General features: G+C 34.6%; 1 protein-coding gene across 14 annotated transcripts in view; it reads left to right on the forward strand.

Annotated features, from left to right (window-relative positions):
- Positions 1 to 22,110, forward strand: part of WDFY3 (WD repeat and FYVE domain containing 3) — a 269,816-nt gene that overhangs the window by 204,141 nt on the left and 43,565 nt on the right. For 12 of the 14 annotated variants that reach the window (XM_079153142.1, XM_079153145.1, XM_079153139.1 and 9 more), the window contains 12 exons: positions 74 to 303; positions 1,400 to 1,509; positions 2,967 to 3,149; positions 4,319 to 4,476; positions 5,507 to 5,584; positions 6,964 to 7,191; positions 10,246 to 10,299; positions 12,496 to 12,664; positions 15,303 to 15,466; positions 18,399 to 18,547; positions 19,593 to 19,713; positions 20,231 to 20,316. In XM_079153142.1, the coding sequence (XP_079009268.1) occupies positions 74 to 303; positions 1,400 to 1,509; positions 2,967 to 3,149; positions 4,319 to 4,476; positions 5,507 to 5,584; positions 6,964 to 7,191; positions 10,246 to 10,299; positions 12,496 to 12,664; positions 15,303 to 15,466; positions 18,399 to 18,547; positions 19,593 to 19,713; positions 20,231 to 20,316 (1,730 nt within the window). The remainder of the gene's footprint in view (positions 1 to 73; positions 304 to 1,399; positions 1,510 to 2,966; positions 3,150 to 4,318; positions 4,477 to 5,506; positions 5,585 to 6,963; positions 7,192 to 10,245; positions 10,300 to 12,495; positions 12,665 to 15,302; positions 15,467 to 18,398; positions 18,548 to 19,592; positions 19,714 to 20,230; positions 20,317 to 22,110) is intronic. The other 2 variants (XM_079153148.1, XM_079153137.1) reach the window with 1 other exon arrangement.

Consider the following 22,110-nt stretch of genomic DNA (forward strand, 5'->3'; position numbering starts at 1 on the left):
CTTTATGCCTGAATGATAAGCAGCTTTTTCACTTTTGTTCATTTTACTAAAAACGTATTTTTTGTGTCTTTAGTCAAAGAGAAGATCACAGGGATTGTCATTGGATGCAGTTTATCACTGCCTCAATAGAACCATCTTATACCAGTTCTCACGGGCACACAAAACTGTTCCTCAGCAAGTCGCTCTCCTTGATTCGCTCAGGGTCCTTACAGTGAACAGGAACTTGATCCTGGGGCCTGGAAACCATGACCAAGAATTCATTAGCTGTCTGGCTCACTGCTTGATTAATCTACATGCTGGAAGGTAAATCTTTTAGGTTTAATTTGCCATCTTGAATTTGTCTTCAGTGTTATTCTACTAGAATTCTTTGTTTTACTTTTTTGATAATAATGTTTCTCTTTCTCTTTAATCTGTTTTAATAACTTTTTGAAAAAGATAATAAAGGGCAAGTGTTGTGCTTTTGTAATGAAATAATGAGTATTTTTTCCTTTAATATACTTTCCTGCATCTTTAAATTTTTTCATAATTACCATGGGACACATAATTTTAAAAATAAAGTATGCTTTTAAAATAAATAAAATACACACTTTTGGAAGCTAACAAAAGTAAAAAAGAAAAAAAAGAGTTTGATGCAATGTTATATGTTAAATGAATAATATTAGTGTTTTTCTATTGCTTGCTTTGACAGATATTTCTGTAATATCTGTTAGAGGCCAGTCATTGAATCAGGGACTGGGATAAAGTATAAGACAGACTCTGTGACAGCCATTTTAAAGGGAAAATATAACTAAGCAAAACCTAGTCATCTGTACTGAGTGTTCTGGTAGAAATAGCACACTGCCTTCGGAGCACATAATAGGCCCCCCTAAGCTGGAAGATATACCTGCTAAGTTGCAACTTAGACCAGGTTGGGAAGGACAAGAGCATAGGGATAAGTGCTGCAGAGAAACAGTGGCTGCCTTTGTGATTGCTCAGAGGAAAGAAAGAGTGTGGCACATTTGGGAAACTGCTAATATTTCACTACTACTAGAGCTAAGTAGGGTGATGTGATACCAGAGACAACAGAAGCATATTAGGAGATTATTCTTAGCTAATTGAACTTTTTGTAATTTTTAGATAAAGATATTAATAGTAACCAAAAGCATCTCAAACATTGACATAAGTGTGAAGCTATAGATTAATTACATTTAGTCAAGTGGATTTGTAAGATCATCCCTTAGAAAATGGTCTTTGTGGCAAACTAGAAGTTCTGTTTTGTACATCTGCTAAATGTCTGCCAACAACAGAACTTTGTGAGGACACTAGCATTTACATGTGTCTACAGAATAACTCTTAGTCCTTAAAATTTTTAAGCTATAATTATTGTCTTCACATGTTTAAATTGACTCAAATTTTTCAGCAATGTGGATGGATTTGGACTGGAAGCAGAAGCCCGCATGACTACATGGCACATTATGATCCCCTCTGACATTGAACCAGATGGTGGATACAGCCAAGATATTAGTGAAGGTAAAATAACCTCATTCATTTTGAATGTGCTGTCATTGTTTCTTTTCCAGTTTTTAAAAATAAAACAAAAAAATTGACTTCAGAAAATGGTAACATGAACTATTACTCTTCCACTAGCACAAACTATACATAAATCACTATGCCATAAAGTATCTGCTTACACCAATATTAGTATAGCACTAATCCCTGACACTGCTAACCCTCAACATTTCCTAGTAACACTGGAAGACTAGATAGTACTTACACTTGCACAAATAAAAATGCAAATACAGACTTGATGTTTACTTAAAAAGAACTGCGTAATGGTAAGCCTGATACCATATCCACACTACAGGCAGTCATCACTTGATAGGTTGTCTGTAGTACCATTTTTATTTTCTTTTTAATATCTAGTTCCCCCACTGATCTCATGAGTATTGCACATTGAAATATTCATGTAGATCGATCCCTTATTTCCACACACTTGTCTCCCAGCAATACTGTGTAGTAGTTTTGCATATGGTTTTATCTCTGCCAGGTTCAGTGCTCATTGTTGTTTTCATTCATTTCTTTTAAGTATTAATTTATTATCTGTTCTTTTACCCATATTTCTTGAACCCCAGAATGAAATTTGCCTGAGAACAGAATTTTCATCCCTGCAAGAAACAGGCAATGTAGAATACTGGATTCCAAAGTGATGTTCTCAGACAAGCACTATTAACATTATTTGGGAACTTGGTAGAAACACAGATTCTCTGACCCTGCTCAGATCCACTAAATCAGAAACGGGGGGTTGACGGGCAGCAGTGTGTCGTAACAACCTGCCTCCCCTCTTCCCCCAAATGATTCTATGCTTGCTGAAGATTGACTGGTCTAGAGAAGTCAGACTAATTACCAAGTAATCCAAAAGAAGTCTAATATAAGAGTAAAAATCTTTTTAAAAATATTTCTTATAACTTCCCTTTTGAAAGATATTCAATAACAAATAACTTAGTTTTGAACTCACCTTAAGTATTCAGATCTGCAAATTACTGTTAAAGGACCAGGCACTATAACTCTTGGTAGAGTGTTTGCCTAGTATAGGATAGGCCTTGAATTAAATCCCTAGTACCACCAACAAAAAGAAAAGAAAGCAAAAGGAAAAGGGGGATAAATTATTATCTAGAAAATGCTAGATTATTAAATATGTATATAATTTTCAATTTTATAAATAAAAATATAGACTTTTCCCATGAATGTGAACATTTTTTTTAATGTTTTCCAAGTGGCATACCACTTTGAAAACTTAATTTTCTTATGCAAATAACCCTTTTCACTGAGCTAGGTATAATATGAGCATTTTTTTTTAAACAAGTACTGTGTGTGTGTGTGGTTGAAATTCCTACATAGAAAACATGAAGAAAAATAAGAACTAATTTTTATTCATAATGTTTCCATCATTCTTTTTTGATTGATTTGTTGATTTTTAAATTTTCCAGGGCGTCAGCTTCTCATAAAAGCTGTTAATAGAGTGTGGACTGAGTTGATACATAGTAAGAAACAAGTCTTGGAGGAGCTTTTCAAAGTAACTCTGCCTGTGAATGAAAGGGGTCATGTGGACATCGCAATAGCAAGACCACTCATAGAAGAAGCTGGTTTGAAATGCTGGCAGAATCATTTGGGTAAGAAGACCTACTGAGACCTTGAGGCTATTGAATATAAGTAAACAAATATGTAATTAAAACATTTCTAAAAGAATATTATGATGGCAGTAGAAATGAAAATTTATACCACATAACCATTCTAGAATGACTATACTGATTGTTGATTTTTTTTTTTTTTTTGGCCTTTTTTTTCCCCCCTTCATCTAAGGTGTATTATACATCAGACATTATGAGTTTAGGAAAAAGTACATTCCTCACAGCTTTAGTATAGCTACTGTCATAGTCATGGGTCCACAATCTTTTATCTATAATTCTGAAGTTATTAAAACCCTGAACGCCCAGGGTTTTCACATTTATCTGGTGCTAAAACTCAGTTGGTACCAAAACCTCACTTACTTTTCTTTTATAGTGCTTGGTACAATATTCATGTTTTGCTGTGGTACATTAATGTATTAAATTATGCTTTACTACACTAGACCCTCTGGTGATATTGCAGGTATACAGTGTATGTACTATATAGCCTTTTTAAAATCCAAAACATTCTAAGTTCCAGAATATACCTAGCAACAAAGGTTTTAGGTAAAGATTATGGATTATTGTTAATTATTGCAGATCTATGATATTTCAACCAAATGTAAGTTCAGCTAGTATAATAATTCTCAAGCAGCCATCCTTCAGCAAGATCACCAGGAAATAAGTTTATGATATCTTAAAGAAATACCTGAATCTGTAATATATGCTGCTTTTGATACCTATTGCAGTGTCCCTTATCTACTGGGATGTGTTCCAAGACCCCCAGCGGATGCTTCAAGCAGCAGATAATCCCAGACTTTATGTATGCTATGTTTTTTCCTATATATGCATACCTATGACAAAGTTTAATTTGCATATTAGGCAGAGTAAGATATTAATAATAGCTAATAAGAAAATAGAATGATTTTAACAGTATACTTTGGAATAAAAGTTATATGAATGTGGTTTCTCCAAATAACTTGATTCCTCATCATATTGCAAATATTTTCAGACTGCAGTTGCCTGCAGGTAACTCAGACTACAGAAAGCAAAACCAAGTATAATGAAGGGGCTACTGTACAGGGTTATGGTTCATAACTGTAATATAAAAATATTAAAAATAAGACTGATTATTACTTGGAAAAATTGTAAAATAAGTAATTTTAATTTCATAGCCCATGAGAAGAAATGTATAAGTCGAGGAGAAGCGTTAGTGCCTACCACACAGTCCAAATTGTCCCGTGTCAGCAGTGGCTTTGGTCTTTCCAAGTTAACAGGATCAAGAAGGAATCGAAAGGAAAGTGGTCTTAATAAACACAGTCTTTCCACCCAGGTACTTTGTTTAGTTTCATTGATGATATATTCAAAGTTTGAATTTCAAGATTGAGTTGTAGTATCTTACTAATAGCATATATTGTTCACACACATAAGCAGTTGATTTGAAATGGAACTTTTCTGTTTTGCTCTAGAAGAGATTTGGAGTAAGCTAGGTTATAGCAACTTATCCCATTTTATTGTGATAAAGATATATTATGAGTACTGTGTATTTATATCCATTTCATAACTGGACCTAAATATGAGATTCAGATGCTGATAAACAGACTATATATATTTTCCTAATTTTTCCAACATTCAATAATATTGTTATTGGTAGTTATATAAATTTTAAGGTAGTAACAGACATAAGGCCTTTTATTTTTTATAATCTTGTTATAATACTTGCAACTGATTAAAAAAACAAACTCATCTACCTCCACTATTAACTTCTTCTATACCATACTCCCTCACTATGCCAGAATCTCAGTGGCAGCTTTGGAAAGGATCCGGGAGAAATAGTGTATCAGCCATCTCCTGCGTCAGGATGGGTTTTCCAAGAAGCAAACTGAAATGGAGCTCAGTGTGCAGGATGTTCACTTTGGGATGCCCTTGGGGATGATGCCTATGGAAGGGAGGAGAATAGAGCAAAATTGAACAGAGGAAAATGCTGGGCTGACTTAAGTGGAGCTTCAGAGCCAAAACGGCCTGTCAGAGTTGACCTGCATTGAGCTGGAATGGCAGTCTTCTCACACACAACTGAGCCAGGCTTTGGCTGTGGGGTGTACTGGTAGCTCTCTGCAGCTAAGACCATCCCTGAAGGTGCTGACAGTGCTCTAGAAGCTGGGCGGCAAGCCCAGAGTAGGGGACCGCAGGTCTGTGTCCATCACACAAGCCTCTACCAGATTCATAATTCATCTTTCAGCATTTGCTTTTGTCTTCTGTAAAAGCACTTTGACAGCATTTTAACTGATTGTTTAGCATTAATTTCAATGCTAGTTAAATTGAATTCTGTGAAATATTAAGACTCTTTTTCCATCCATTGTTAGGAGATTTCTCAGTGGATGTTTACACACATCGCTGTTGTTCGTGACTTAGTAGACACACAATATAAGGAATATCAAGAGGTAAGAATTCATAATTAAAACTTGCATAGGAAAGGATGCTGTTTCTCCTGATATTTTCCTACCTGTTTTATGGGTATGTTGCTGATGATGAATTTAATTATTCTGGCTATCAGTTGCTTTGCCCTCGATTATAAGATAGAAAAATTTGAATTTCCTATAAGTAAACTGCATTGAACAAAGCAACAAAAAACTAAATCCTATTAACATTCAGTACTGACATAGTACACACCTTTGTTCCCAGTAAAACTGTAAGAATCATCCTTCTCTTTCAGGCTTTTAACAAAAAGTCTCTGAAATGTTTCTTAAAATTGTAAAAAATTAAGAGAAAATAAGTTTTCTTTTTTTTAATGCAAGTGCTTGGTGATTATGTCAATAAAAAATAAATTCAGCAAAATCCTCTTGGTATATTCATAATTACTCAACAGCTTATCCTACATATTCTGTTTCCAAAGCATCTATTCTAAATCAATCAAAAATTATAAATGATTAACTGCTAATGTTTTTTGGACATGACACTGGGTTCTTAGTTGTCACGGGGTAGTCCTCCCTCATCCCCCCAAGGAATGTGTAAGTACTATGTTATGTAATTTCATGATTGTTTACTCAATAAGTTTTACTATTTTTGTATAAAAACATCTTTAAGTTTAAAGTGTATACTTACATGAATCATTAAATAAGTTTATTATAATCACCTAATGTTAAAACATTATACAAAATGTTAAAACATTTTGTTGTTTGGCAGATAGCAAGAAGTTAGACCAAATCATAATTTTTAAGAAAAATGGTGTGTCTATCTCAGTGACTAAGAGAAAATAAATTTTCTTTTATTTTTATATGAAAGTCAAGCTTCCTCTCATGAATGTTTATATTTTTTATCTAAAAATCTTTGAAAATGTTTACCAAGTTTCTGTTGGTACTGTTTCTTGATCTAGTTTTCCTAGATTTCCCTCATACATGTTGGAGGGGCTGTTTTATATTTTTAGAGTACAGGGTTCATCCTTATCATACCATATTTATACTCATAGGACTATTTCAGTGTGTTTCATAAGTAATATTTCATAAGTAATATTACCATCTTTCCTATGCCAGAGAAATAAGTTCCTTCCACTCTCTGTTCCAGTAATATTGCATATACTAACCTGTACATGTCTGTGATTCACTTCATGTTAAAATAATCACCTTCTTGGATCACCACAATAAACCTCACATTCTCAGAAAATCTTTAGTTTTCTTTCACCATAAATAAATGCACTTTTATGATATTGATTAAAATGTCATGAATTCCATTTGTTTCCAAATAATTGATTTTGTTGCCTGTAGGCTTTCCATTGTTTGTTCTGCTTTTACTTGAAAACCAACCTGGATTCTTTCCCCCATAGCGTCAGCAGAATGCCCTGAAGTACGTGACCGAGGAGTGGTGCCAGATTGAGTGTGAGCTGTTGCGGGAGCGAGGGTTATGGGGTCCCCCCATTGGTTCCCATCTAGACAAATGGATGTTGGAGATGACAGAAGGACCCTGCAGAATGAGGAAAAAAATGGTGCGAAATGACATGTTTTATAACCATTACCCCTATGTGCCAGAAACAGAGCAAGAGACAAATGTGGCGGTGAGTATACAGAATCAAGTTCGTAATATCTCTTGAGTCTTCCTCTTTTTTTGTGAGCATTTTTCCTTATTAGGTTCATTACCTGCAATTGCTAATTTAGAAAATTGAATAGGTTATATTAAATTGATAAGAGAGGGTGAAAGATACTTCAGTGTAGTAAACAAGGAAACCTTATAGTACAGATCATCGATTCCAAAGCCAGACCGCCTGGATATAAACCCTGGCACTGTTAGCTTACCATCTGGGGCTGGGGCATGAAATCTCTATAGATTTCTGTTTCCTGTCCCTGAAATGGAAAAAATAATAGTTCTACCTCCTAGGGCTATTAGGAGGATTAAGTTAGTTAACATTACCAAAGTGCGTAGAATAATATCAGGCACAGAATACATCCCCATCACCTCTTGTTCCCCCATGCCAAACCCCTAGCTTCATTTTTCTCTTACTTATTAGTTCAGTCTGTCTTGATGCTACTTAGAATGTGGGTCTTAGAATCACCATGTCTATCAGTGACAAATGGATAAAGAAAAGTGGTACATGGTGGAATACTATTCAGCCTTTTAAAAGAGGGACATCCTACCATTGCCACAAACTTGATGAACCTGAAAGACTTGCTAAATGAAATATGCCAGGCACAGAAGGACAAACTCCATATGATCTCATTTAATGTGGAATCTAAAATAACTAAACTCAAGCCAGGAATAGAATAATGGTCACTAGAGGCTAGGGAGTTGGGAGGTGAGGAAATGTTGGTCATACAGGACAGAGTTTCAATTAGACAAGAGGAATAACTTTTTTGAGCATGGTTACTACAGTTAATAGTTATTTTTTCAATAACCTTAATATTTTTGCCTTATCTGTATTTTTCCTTCTTTGTTTATCAAAGTATAAACTTCTGTGTCAGATTAAAACAAAGTAACTTATTCAGGATTTGTGGTCACTTAATTATCATCAGTATTTTACCTAAGCCAAGGAGTTCCCAGCCTGTGAAATCAGAACAAGTATGCACCATGTGGAACTTGTTTTTTGGCAGATGGATTACATATTGGACATGTAGCAGCAGTTAAGAAGTGTTGGAGATATATTTATTTACATTAGGAGTGCGAATGGAAAGGGGACACAGTTCCAAGAATGTGGAATTCATGCAACATATATAGCTCACATACAAGGCAAAGTTAACCTCTGGGAACGAATTTTCTAAATGAATAATTTTGATTTTGGTTTTGGTAGTTCAAAGTCTTATAAATTTGAAAGGCCATTAAAACACCACATTTATCCTATGGAATATGCAATCCAGCAATGTTAAAAACAGAAAATTTAAAAAAGTGGAAGCATCTGTTAACCCACTGACTTCCAGCATAGAATCAAATAAAAGGAGCTAATTGGTCTTCTGCTGCATAACAATGTTTCAGTCAACAATGGACCAAAATATAGGACAGTGATCTCATAGAGTACATTGCCTGGTGACATTGCAGCCATCCTAGTGTATGTAAGCTCACTCTGTGATGCTCTCACAATGATGAAATTGCCTAGTGACACTTTCCTCAGACGACATTCCTGTTATTAAGTAATATGTGACCATGTTCACAGAGCACAATGAACTAGATGCTCTGCAGAGCAGTGCATATGCAATTTCATTTAAATTTCATACAGGCCCTCTGAAATTCAGTTCACATTACACTAACTTTACAGAGAAGTAAGTGACCTAGAAAAGTTAAGAAACCCCTTCTAAATTCCTACTGGGGCCATACAGCAGAAAATTATTAAATCCCAAAGCTGGATTTGAGAATCATAACTGGTCCATTTTGTTCTATTGGTTTATCACATACCTATTCAGCAGTTTATCCTATTTTTATGAATTTCAGAGTGAGTTGAATGTCAAAACATTTCTCTGTGCACATCATTAATTAGAGTTCAGTATTTGTTTATAATTCTTTTTTGAGGTAAATTTTATCTACAATGAAATACACAAATCTTAAATATACCATTCAGTGATTTTCTTTCTTTGTTTTTTAATGTTGTAGTTTCTGATCTGTTTTTGCCTTTATTGTATTGTGGTTCATTCAGTAAGTTTAGCAAATATGTGTACTACGTTTATGTCACCAAAGCCCTTCCCAAAATAAAGAACACTGATAATATATTTTAAAGATTCTTCTTCAATATAGGTATAGTTGTTTGCTTTCAAAGAGATTCTTAAAACCATGTGAAGTTTTTAAAAGTATGCCAGTGGTATGCCTGTGAAAACATTTGCTTCTCATGTCTACTGAACAAAATGGTACCAGCAGTCATCTCCAGATTTACACCATGAAAGGAAGAAAACTTGAAGTTGTTCTTGACTCTCTGTTGTCTCTCTGTAGCTACCTGTGGTGTTTATGTGCATTAGCCAAACATCACTACAGAAGTTGCCTTCCTGATAATCAAGTGACTACCTAGTTCTTTAAAAAGTACTCTTTAGGAAAACTTTTGGTTTGGGGACTGATGATTCCGTCCACCTTCTGCTTTCAGCCTTTCCTGGGTAGTATTTGTAGAGGTAGCCAAGGTAGTATAGGTTCTTGGGCTTCAGGGGAGTATTTTCACTAATAAGCACTTAGTGTGCACTTTGTATCAGGACATATTATAGATGGTAGTTTAACCCACATAGTTGCTTGGTTACATCACACACCTGGGGATGTTTATAGAGAAAAGAAGATAGAAGATCCTAGCTCCTAGGAGGATAAATTAGTCAGATTGTTTTTTTTTTTTTTTTTTCCCTTTAGAAAACCAGAGTCGCCAGTAAAGCATTCATGACGATAGTATCTTGTGCCATTTAAGAGTTTGTTCTGTTCACTAGCACTCAGATTTTTGAAGTTTTTAAGATTTAGTTAAAACTACTTTTGATCAAAGAGAAAATAACCATAAGATGCTGATTAGATTGAGCTGCTGAGGATACCATGTTCATTTCCTTTGAGTGAATGAGTGCATCTTCCATACTTTATGCAGTCCTCAAGAAAATTTTGTTTTTATATTCTTTATGTATTTTTTTTTCTGATGTGTCTGTACTTAATACCCTGTTTTCAGTCTGAGATCCCAAGTAAACAACCTGAGACACCCGATGATATCATTCCTCAAAAGGTAAAATACAAATTACCACAAAAGAGTGCAAACTACTTGCAGTTTTGTTTTTGTTTTTGTTTTGTCTGTTTTGTTTTGGTTTATGCATGGTAGACTAGACTAACTTAACAGATTGACTTTCAATTTGTTCTAAGTTCCTAAGAGTTGAAAAGTTGGTGTCATTCCTGCTGAGAGACTGTCTTACTCTTTCTGGGCTTTGTTCTAATTGGCTCCTTCTGAGGTTTGCCTGCTGCTCACTAACAGGCTGACTAGTCACTGCTCTCACTGTAAAGTATGTCTTGCTTCACGCGTAACTAACATATCATGAGGCATGTTAGTAACGGGCAGCCTGGCATCTTCAACTTTTTTTTTCAATTATTTAATTCTAGATATTTTAATGCTAGAGTATCCCTTTTATGATTATTTTTTCATGCAAAAAGAACTAATGGAAACTATGTATGATTGGTGTCTAAAGTATGATTTTAATTTATTTTAATTGCTATATTAAAATTTGTCATTTTTTCATTTTCCAGAAAGGTTCAAAACATGATTCAGTAAAAAACAGACGAGTGTACCTAAAAATATTTTTAGAAAAATTCTTATAGTTCAAGTTTATATGTGTATATGAAGTCAGTAACAGAGCAGACATTGTCCCATGTCTATTAATTCATTGTCTTGCCCATCACTAACTATGCCATCATCTTGTTAAATATTAGCAATTTTCAGTTGAAGATGATTATCAAACCTCATATAGAAGAATTATTATGGTACAAGTGTATTGCCTTTTTTCTTTATAGAAAATATTGCACTGATCTTATTAATTTATCTATCAGTTTGATCTATCCTAGTGTAATATTATTTTACATCATTTTAATACTTTGCTAGGTCATATATTTTTCAGTTTCCATTAGCTGCATATCATGCCGCAGTTTGTTTGCAGCTCTCTTAATTCCCTGAGCCTTTACCTGAAGTTAAAAGAAGAGTAATGTGGTTTCAACTTGGTACATTTTTATTTGAAATTGGTTCAGTATTTCAGGCTAAATATTCCACCCAACTGGACACCTTTTGCATTACAGTTGGAAATCCCTTCAAAAGAAAGGGAAGCAATTGCTCAAAATGATCATTTTTTTTTTATAAAATACATATTGACTACTCAAGTTTGACGAGTACGAGACAGGAAAATATTTTTAATTAGATACTCTTATTCATAGGAAAAGAGAAGTAAAATAACACTTAGAAGAGGAAGGTTTTGAAATGTTTCAGATTCCATCTTAATTATTAAAAAGTCTGTCTAATTCAGATTTTAAGACTCTACATACATATAAATTTTTTCTCTGTGATTTTAAATGTCGTAGATATTTTAGGCTTTACTTTCTTACTACATATGATTAAACAAAAATTTTAGATCAATTGAAGAACCTGGTTTTAGAATAATGATTAATTATTTTGGAAAAATGTTCTTGTGGCATATGCCAAAACATGAATGAAATCTTATGTTTCTAGGTATTTAATTTGTTATCCAAAATGCACTTCTATATGTCCTACTATACTCCTTATTTATATATTTATAGATCACATTCTTTTACACAACTAGCAAGAATGTTTAGCAAATTGGCAAGTAGCAGCTCATAGTGGAGGTTAACCAAAGAACACCATCTGCTATGAAACTACTCAACTCTGTTGATTCAGCCTCAGAAGGTTTTGTCCATTCCCAGAGTTCCAGGGAAACCTGGCACTGTGGGGAATGATAAGCAGTTCTGATTCCCTCCTTCCAAATATCTGAAGTAAACACTTCCAACTGGGAAGGTGCCCCTTCCCACCTATCTACTTACTTTACTTGTGGCGGAAGTAAAGAGCAAGCCCATATGGCACCTCTGCAGCTGGATGCCCTTCAGTAGTGGAGGTTTTCTGATCCATCAGTGAGGGCATACTGTACAGACCTGGAAATGTTTGGCTAGAAATTATCTGTTTCTGTTTGTGGGAGAACAAAACTACTAGTGTTGTTTTATATGCGTCTTTTTATGAAAAATTAATGAAAATTTAAAATAGAGAAACTTAACCCATAAGTCTGTGGATTTATTGTGGATAGTCTATTAAAAGCCCCTAGCAAGGGGAACACAAAGACATCTTGACAACATGCCTGTTCTCAAGAATCTTGTGTTTTAATTCCTGGAGATAATGATGTGAGTCATTTTCTTATGTTATGTTATTTCCTAGAAACCTGCTCGATACAGAAGAGCCATAAGTTACGATAGTAAAGAATACTACATGCGATTGGCCTCTGGCAATCCAGCCATTGTCCAGGATGCCATAGTAGAGAGTTCAGAAGGCGAAGCCACTCAGCAAGAGCCAGAGCATGGTGAAGACACAATTGCTAAAGTCAAAGGTCAGCCTTCCTCTTTGATTCTGATTAAAAATCATTTAGTACATTCCTTATATTTGAATCATATGAAAACATGAGCAACTTTAAGGGCCAACCTTAAAAGTGTTTGCACGTATTTTACCATTTTATCCTTAAAAGCTGAGAGATGTGCTTACTGACTTAATATTTTGTTGTATTTGGCAGAACCCAGTGACGCCTGGTATTTTAAGCAAGGGCCGTGATAGCTAAATAAACATGAAATAGTAACCTCGAGTATGGTGGCATGCCTATAACCCCAGCTACTCTGGAGGCTGAGAGAGGAAGATTGCAAGTTTGATACCTGCCTGAGCAACTTAGCAAAACCCTGTCTCAAAATTAAAAATTAAAGGGCAAGGCACATAGCTCAGTGATCGAGCTCCCCTAGGTCTAATTTGCAATACTGAGGAGGGAAAAAATGTACTAAATGTTTCACTAGTATACCTTAGCCAACAGTCTGAAATTGTTTTTTCTTCCTATGAACTGAGAGAGATTATCTCAAACATAGACTTCAGGAACGTGGTAGTTGATGAATTTGACTGAAGTGGCATGAATTTTTTTTATTTTATTATTTTTATATATGTATACCTTCAGCCCAAAATGCTCTCTTCCTCTCTTTCTCCTTCCTAAAGCTTCTCCATGGTCTGTACCTGAACAAATCTTATCCAGTATTGAAGACACTGGTGAAACATCAAATTGTCCTCAGAAACCTTTTGCAAGTTCTCTGTCCACTGACAGTACTTTGCTTATATCTCTTATAATCAGGACCAGTGATTTTTCATTGCTGTACATGTTTCTCTAATTGATGAGTGTTTCTCAGAGGCAGAAATTATTTCTTTTCCCTGATAGCTTTTGGCAGATGTCTAACACAAAATTGGGGATTTAATCAATATTGAATAAATATTGTTTTATTTATTTAAATCAATCCATTGTTTTATTCATTTATTTATTTATTTTAGATCACTGATTGAACACAAACTCAAGTCTTTGCATTTTCAAAAAATAAAACCCTGGAGTATAAATTAAGATGTTTTAATTGAAAGGTTTTAAATTAAAAGCAGGTAGATTTAAAATAAGTTTTAAAACTACTAGTAAATTAAAAATGAGTTTCAGGTTCCATTATTTAAAAAAATCAATCGTATATGACTATGTCAACAAAAACCGCCATCTTAACTGGTGTTCACTTCCCCCTGTGTTATAACTTATCTGTTCTCCTATGATGACTCTGACTTACTGAACATTTTATAATTGATTTAACATCTTCATAGAATCTGTAAAACTTTTAGTAAGTTAACAGAGGTTAAAATCTTCTAATTTTGCTGACATGACACCAGCAAAGTTACAGAGCTGGGTTCAAAGCTTTAGTTCCTGGATATAAGCCAAAGTATAATTCACAAAGTATAATTAGACTTGTGTTGGGTCATTGATACTTAACTTCTCTGGCCTAATTTTCTTAATCTGTAATTGAGCTAAAAATCACAAATATTGGTGTAACATACAAGATGTTATACTAGACATAGAGTTGAAAGTTTTGATTCATTATCCTAAAAATAATTTCCCCTTTGCAGATGTTCTCATCATTGTTTTCTCTATCCTGAATATTGATTATTCTCTTTCATACAGAAAATAAGGTTCTTCTCAAGGCAAAGCAAACCTCTGATAACTAATGTTCAAAAGATAAGACGCCTAACAGGCTGACTTATACTTTTCTAAAATGCTTAGAGCAATTGTCACTGATAGGTGTAATATTACTTTTGATGGTACAACTGAGGAATATTAATGTTAATTAATTAAATGTGTGATTTAGAGTCCATTTGAGACCTTCCCATACTTTAGAATCTCACTGGTTACTATCATCATCCTTTTATGATTTTTAATAAAGTTATTAAAATATCAGCGGTAAAGTATTTCCTTAATGGGAAAATAAATGATCTCTCCCTGAATCATAAAAACTTGTTCCTATCCTTTCTTATTTGTTTTGACTGAATTCATTCATGTATGAAAAAACATGCCATTTGTGAAATGAGCCTTGACACAATCTTCATGAGCCCTCCAAGTAAGTAGGATCTCTCATAATATGTTTATAACTTGCTATCTTGATTTTTGTGCCAGAGATTGATCATTTATTATTTATTCATGACAACCTCTAGTGGCACTGGTCTATAAGCAACACAGTTCTATTAATTATGGCTAAACTCTCCATTTATCTTAAGAGAATTTACTATGCAGTAAGCATGATACTAAGCACTTTACATGAATTACCTCATTAGTCCTCTAACAATCCTGAGGTAGATAATATTCTTGTTTCAGTAGTTTTATAGATGAGAAAAGTGAGATTCAAGAAGGGCAAATAATTTTCCAAAGTCATACCTCCCAAGCCTTTGCTGCTAACCACTGAGCTGGGCTACCTCCAGTATCTTCAGTATGTCTCTCAAATGACCTAACTTGCTTTCACAAGGCCCACCTAAATGTTCTCCCACCTCCCAGTAGCACCAAGCTGAGAACCAAGCCTTTAACACGTGGACCTTTGAAGGCCCCTAGTCAAACCATAGCAGACTACATGAGACTACTACTCCCCCACATGGCCCCTGCAATGCCAAATGTCCTTGTGGTTATTATACTGTAGGTCTGGTCAAGCCTCCTCTAAAACGCTCTCGGTCTGCACCTGATGGAGGAGACGAGGAGAACCAGGAGCAGCTACAAGACCAGATTGCTGAGAGCAGCGCTATAGAGGAGGAGGAGAAAACAGACAATGCCACCTTACTGCGCCTGTTAGAGGAAGGAGAAAAGGTACTGTGCTTCTAAAAAGTAAGGGTTGTATTTAAGTAACATTAGAAGACAAGTTGATAGAGTGGTTGTGGAAGATAAATATTTTAGCCTCTCTAATGAAATACAGAACAAAGAAAATTTGGGGTTCTGTGTGCCACCTCTTTCATGTTGAAGGGTTTTCTGACCTATCTGTATACACTATTTTAACAGTATGAAGTTTCATCAAATACAGTATTAACCCTTGGGGCCCAATTCACTCTCTTCCTCTATAACCTTTATTAGACTACAGCTCTTGCCATAATGGTCTGTTTCTTGTCTAGGTAGACAATCCACTCAGTAATCTGGCCTTATTGTTTTCTTCTGCATCTCCATACTTCTAGTTACTGCCTGCAAACAGCTTCAGCTAATCCACTGCCACCGCCAGTCTTATACTTAAGCCCTGTTCTCTTTCACTCACAGAAGATTACGATGCATTCCTGCTTCTCTGTCAGCCTCCTGCATCCTGTCCACTTTTTGAAGCTAATTTTACTAGTTCTATTTTGTTGCCTGAGACCTTGAAGCATTATACACCTCACAGTTTGTTATTCCCACCATATTTTTAATTTTATACTCATATTTTTTTAAACTCTACACTCCTATTTTTTTCCTACCAAAATGACCCTCTCTCAGGTGTGTAACCTTTATTCTACTGACTGTCATTTGTTCATTATTTGAATGTCTGCAAGTCTCATATGTGTAGATAGCCTTCCTATCTGCCTTGCCACAAGCTGGTTATTCTGTATTCTCTTTTCATAATTATTTATTCCTGTCTCTTTTCTCCTAAATGGTGAGCCCTCATAGGCAAGCAGTATTTTTCCTATCCCATCTCCTTACTCAGTACCAATCACATAATAGGCACTAGTAAACCTTCAAATGAAAGAATAATTTCTTGGATAAATAAAGGGAAGGAAGGGAGGAAGGAATTGACTATTTAGTGAGTATTACCTTAAAAGAATATTCTTTTTGCTTATTATGTTAGATCTTGGTGTATAACCCTTGAGATCTAACCCACTAAGAAGTAGTAATCAGAAGTTGGAGTATAATTAAAACATTTTTGTTCACATATATGCCTGATTAATCCTCAATGAAAATATAAAAAGAACCAATCATGTAACTGTAAAAGTATTTCAGATAGGAATGAAGCACAAGAGAGGCTGCTGGGGGGTCCTGGAGGCAGTGGGGTAGGGGCAGTAAAAATACTGTACTTTTAGTATTTAAAAATTTATCAAGGTGTACACTTATGAAAATAAACATTTTTCTATGTGTACATATGCAGATATTATACTGCAATATTTATTTTAAAAGTACATTAGGAGGCTGAGGGTATGACTTAGTGATAGAGCACAGATCTAACGTGTGAGGGCCTGAGTTCAGTCCCAGTACCAACCAAAAAAGAAAAGAGTGTGTCAGGATTTTCTCTGTAACAATCTACCCTTTTATTGTTAAAATGATTCAAATGTGACAGTGAGCATTGACTTACATTTAGATATTTTAGAAAATTTGCAATGCTTTCCTTTTTAGAACTTTTTAAATTATATTTTTAATTGACAAATTTTATACATTTATGTAATACAATATGACTTTTTGGGGGTCTAAATTCATTATAGAAAGATTCAGTCATGCTAACATACCCATCCCCTCACCAATTTATAATTTTTCCTGCATGGTAAAAATGTTAAAATCTACTTTACCAATTTTTGAATATATAATACACTGTTATTCACTGTGGTCACTGAGTAGTGCTGTAGTAGATGACTAGAGCTTACCCTCCAGTCGAGATACAACTGTTTACTCTCTGATCAGTGTCTTTCCTCTTCCATTCTTGTTCCCCAACCTCTGATAGTCTACTGTTTATTCTCTGTTCATTTAAAAAGAAATTTAATCTCATGAATAGTTTTTGCTCTGATTGCTTTAAGTTTGAACAGTGCAGGAAGTATATTCAAACTGACATTTATTTGACATTTGTTTGACTCTGATTTTAGTTGCTGATTTTTTCCCCTTGACTCTTGTTGAACTGAGTTTAAACAAGAAAGAATTTTACCAAGAATTAGTAAAAACACTTCTTTGAAAAGAAAACAATGCTTACATTGAGAGATTTGTAATTCCTCCTCCTAAGAGGAAAATAGAACTTCTGCCAAGTTTCGCTTTTTACAATGGCACAACAGTCTGCCGGGAGGCAGGATCCAGGTGGGGAGTGAATTAGGAACAAATTCCAGTTGTAGTCCCAGGGAGTGTTATGGAAAAAGAGGAAAGTGAACTATGTGGAAAAGAAGACAGCCAGAATTCCTAACATGGCTGTGTACATGATCTCACCTGAGTCTTACAACAAACCAATTACATGGATTAGAAATTTATAAATGAAAACACAGATATGCTCAGAGAAATTGGGGGACTTGGCCAAATTTACAACTAAGAAGTAAAAAGACTGGGAATTTATCCTAAGTTCCCAGGCCCTACAGACCATGCGTACTCTGTATCATCTTTCCTTACAAGGGTACATCTTGTTCTGATCTCCTTACCATGCATGCCTCAAGTCCATTCATGCTAAGCTTCTTGTATCTGCTCCACGATGACAGAGACCTCACCTAACTTGTTTCTTATTTGTAGAACATAGCACATAATATGCCAATACACATGTTCAGTATTCAGTCTCTCACTGAATACTGGAAGTGACAGAGGGCACAGGTGGGATACATGGATGGTGAATGATGTGAATGAATGGTTGTTTGCTTTTACTGAAGTCACCTGAAGACAGACTGTAGGCTGATTCTTAACACTTATTCACTAATAACACTAGTTCAGATTTACTGCTTATCCCAGGGCTTTTGTAACAGATTAACCAAAAAGAAGAAATACATTATCTGGACTTTTTTAAAAAAGCTACATTAAAGAATATTTGTGGCTTCCTTCATAGATCCAGCATATGTACCGTTGTGCTCGAGTCCAGGGCCTAGACACCAGTGAGGGGCTACTTCTTTTTGGTAAAGAACACTTTTATGTGATTGATGGATTTACCATGACTGCAACAAGGGAAATAAGAGATATTGAGACCTTACCTCCAAAGTAAGTAACTGAATGATGAGACCCAAAGTACAGCTATATTTGTAGGGCAGAAAATTGTATATTTTCCTTTTAATACAAAAACTGTGTTCTAAATAATATTACCTCTGTGTGTGTGTATGTGCCTGTGTGTGTCATATTCTCAAGAGTAATTCTGTTATTGCAGGTAATTAAAAAAATTTGCCTCATCAAAATGAAAACTAACTTTTACTTCTGTGCATTAATAGCATCATACACCAAGTTATCTGTCTTCTAATCTATGTATTTATAAATTTACTTTGAATTTGTAAATTGTTCGTTTTTTTAAGTGTCAGTACATACACAGTTGTTCAGAAAAATGCAAGTGGCAGCTCTTAGAAATGAAAGTCCAGAGTGGAAGAAGTTTGCCTGAAGCCCAAGCAGGGATAACTGAGGTTCATCCATTGTCCAGATTTTCTGTTGCTATTCGCAGGATCAATAACAGTGGGCAAACAGAAAACTCAGAACACACACAAAGCCAGAAAGCGAAAGCCTTGGAAAACCCACAGTCCTTTTCCCTTCCTTTAACATGTTTGATCCCTAACACTGTGAAATACAGACATGGTCTCTGTAGTTCATTCCTAAGAAATACTTAAAACACTTACTTTCTCCAACAGTCGAGGACCACATTCTGACTTTCAGGGCCCAGCTTCATATGGAAATATTAAAAATGATGTTTTGTGATTATTGCTATAACAATATAAATTAAAACATCTCCTTTACCTAAAAGTTCAGGTTTTGTTCTTCTGATTTTGAAAGAAATTTAAACTTTTTGGAGTGCCAAAAGTTTGTGAAAAGTTGATCCTGACAATAATAAGGAAATTTTAAAAATTGTAGTCATCGAAGGCACTTTTGTGTTTGTGTCAGGTAGCTGACAAATTATTCTCTTGATACATATTTTTAACTGAAAATTCTGATATATTGTTCCCCTTTTCATTTTTTTGAAAATAGCACACCCTTTGTTGAGCAATGAATTTATTTCTTGCTATGTTTTCTTCTATTATTTCCTTTTTCTCTTGACTGCATATAGTATGCATGAACCAATTATCCCTAGAGGAGCCAGGCAAGGGCCCAGTCAACTCAAGAGAACATGCAGCATTTTTGCATATGAAGATATCAAGGAAGTGCATAAACGGCGGTATCTCCTGCAGGTGAGTTGATTTAGTGGTACTAAACATTTTGATAGGTGCCTTCGTTTGGAAGATATTTTTAAACTGATATGTGCCATAAAAATTCTCTATAGAATCCACATTATTCTTCAGACAAGTTCAGTTCACATGAGTGCATACCTCTTATAATGTACCTTTCCTTTTTTAAATGCAGCCTAAAATTTGTTATCTTTCTTGTCCATCTTTCCCTATAACTTTCCAAATCAACATTTTAATTGTCTTTTAATATAATATTATTTTGTCTTCCACTATAATTTTAGAAATTCATAATTTTAGAATTACTTTTTTATTCTACTTTTAAAGTTTTTTTTTTTAAATAAATTGGGTAGAATAAGAAAAAAAAAATTTGTATAGTTTAATCTGCAGAGAATTCATGACTCCTAAAATGTTCTTCAATCAAGAAGTTAATTTAACATTATAGAAATTCATGATGGAAAAATTTATATATAATCTTATTTGTGATCTGTTTTCTTAATATTTTTCTCTCTGATTATTTCAGCCTATTGCTGTTGAAGTTTTTTCTGGAGATGGACGGAATTACCTCCTTGCTTTTCAGAAAGGAATTCGGAACAAAGTCTACCAAAGGTCCTGTTCAGTAGAAATGCTTTGTATTCCATCATGGGAAGAGCTGGTGGGGAGCTATCACCAACCAAATCAGCTAGTTTTTAAAAGTCTAGTATTTAGATCAGGGAATCAGCATCTTTGAAGAAAATGTTATTTCATTTCTGTGAGCCTCTGAAAACTTGATCCTTCTATCTTTTAGAATGATGCAATTCTATTGTGAAATACCATTTTTCCTTCCTTATAGTAGAAATTATCATAAGCTACTTTTAGCACTAAGTCTTATGTCTTTAAATATAAAAGGTTGATGAAATTAGCTTTAAAAATAATACTCCAGGTTTAAAATAGGCTTCCTTCATTTACCAAAATAAAGACAATATCGTTCCTTGCTGTTATTATATGCAGGGACTGAGTTACCTTGGAAATTATATTCACATGAGTTTTTTCTCTGACTTTGGAAGGGAAATTGGATACCTTTATTCTTTAAAAAGTAACATAGCCAAATAAAGCCATTGATCTAATCTAAGCATATTTCATCAAGCTACATTTAAATTTTCCCTTTTTTAAAAGAAAACAGTATGTATTTGTGGTGCATGAAGATAATGATGAATATGTGAATAATACTACTTTTATGAACTGATCACAGAGATGAGAGACGTCTCTTACTCTTTGAAGGGTGAAATAGGTCCTGGCAGGTCTTCTGTTACTAGAAGTTTTGTGTTTAAATAACTTCCATGCAGAATAACTAATATCATGTAGCACCGCATATCATTGCAGTACAGTGCAGTTGTGCCCACTTACCCACAGGGATACATTTCAGGATATTCCTCAGAAGCCAGAAACTATAGATAGAACTATACCCTTACATATACTTTGTTTTTTTCTATACATACATATTTGTGATGAAGTTTAATTTACAAATTAAGCAGTCTGAGAGTAACAACAATAACTAAACTATAACGATGATAATATACTATGATAAAAGATGTTTAAACTTATGAAGTGTTTATTCTGGAATTTTCCGTTTAATATTTTTGGACCTCAGTTGACCTGAGGTAACTGCAACTGTGGAAAGCAAAATTCCAGATGAGATAGGGAGGCCTACAGTAATATTACTTGTGAGCACATGTGAAATGTGTTCTTCAAATAAAGTGTCTAGGGCTGTTGATTAATAATCCAGGATTCTTTTCACATATGGGAACAGTTAAGCAAAGTGACTGAGATTCACTTTTACTAACCTAACTTATTTCTAAAGGTGACACCAGGAAGTTATTTATTCCTCATGATTAGAAGCTGCTTCAAGGAGAAATTTCTGTACATATGCAACAGTCATGGTCCACATCCATTCCAGGAATTTTCCTATAATTCTCTTTTAACTTTAAAAAAATTATATTGACATGAGAGCAGCTCTGGACAAAAATTTCTAATGCTGTCACATAAAAGTTGTGTCTTGTTTGTGTCTTTATTTCTTTAATGCAGTCTGTCTTATCATTTGTTTAGCTATCATTATTATGTACTATCATGTGAATATTTAGTTGTAATCCCTCATTAAATATTAGTAAGGTGACTCAGTTCCTGAAAATCAACTTTACAAGGTTTCTCCCCTACCCTCATTGGGTGTAATGATAGCACAGGTAAAAGGCGAAAATAAAATAATAGATTCTGCTGTAGACTTTTATATTTGGTGTTCTAATTACCGTGCATTCCATTTGCCTGCCATTTACTGGGTAATGGGAAGGTCATTTCAATAATGGAGTACACGAATGATCCTTTTTAAGCTTCAATTAAATTGTCACTGTGACTTCATTTGCAATTTTA

This window comes from Sciurus vulgaris (genome assembly GCF_902686455.1).
Source record: "Sciurus vulgaris genome assembly, chromosome: 9".
NCBI lineage: Eukaryota > Metazoa > Chordata > Mammalia > Rodentia > Sciuridae > Sciurus > Sciurus vulgaris.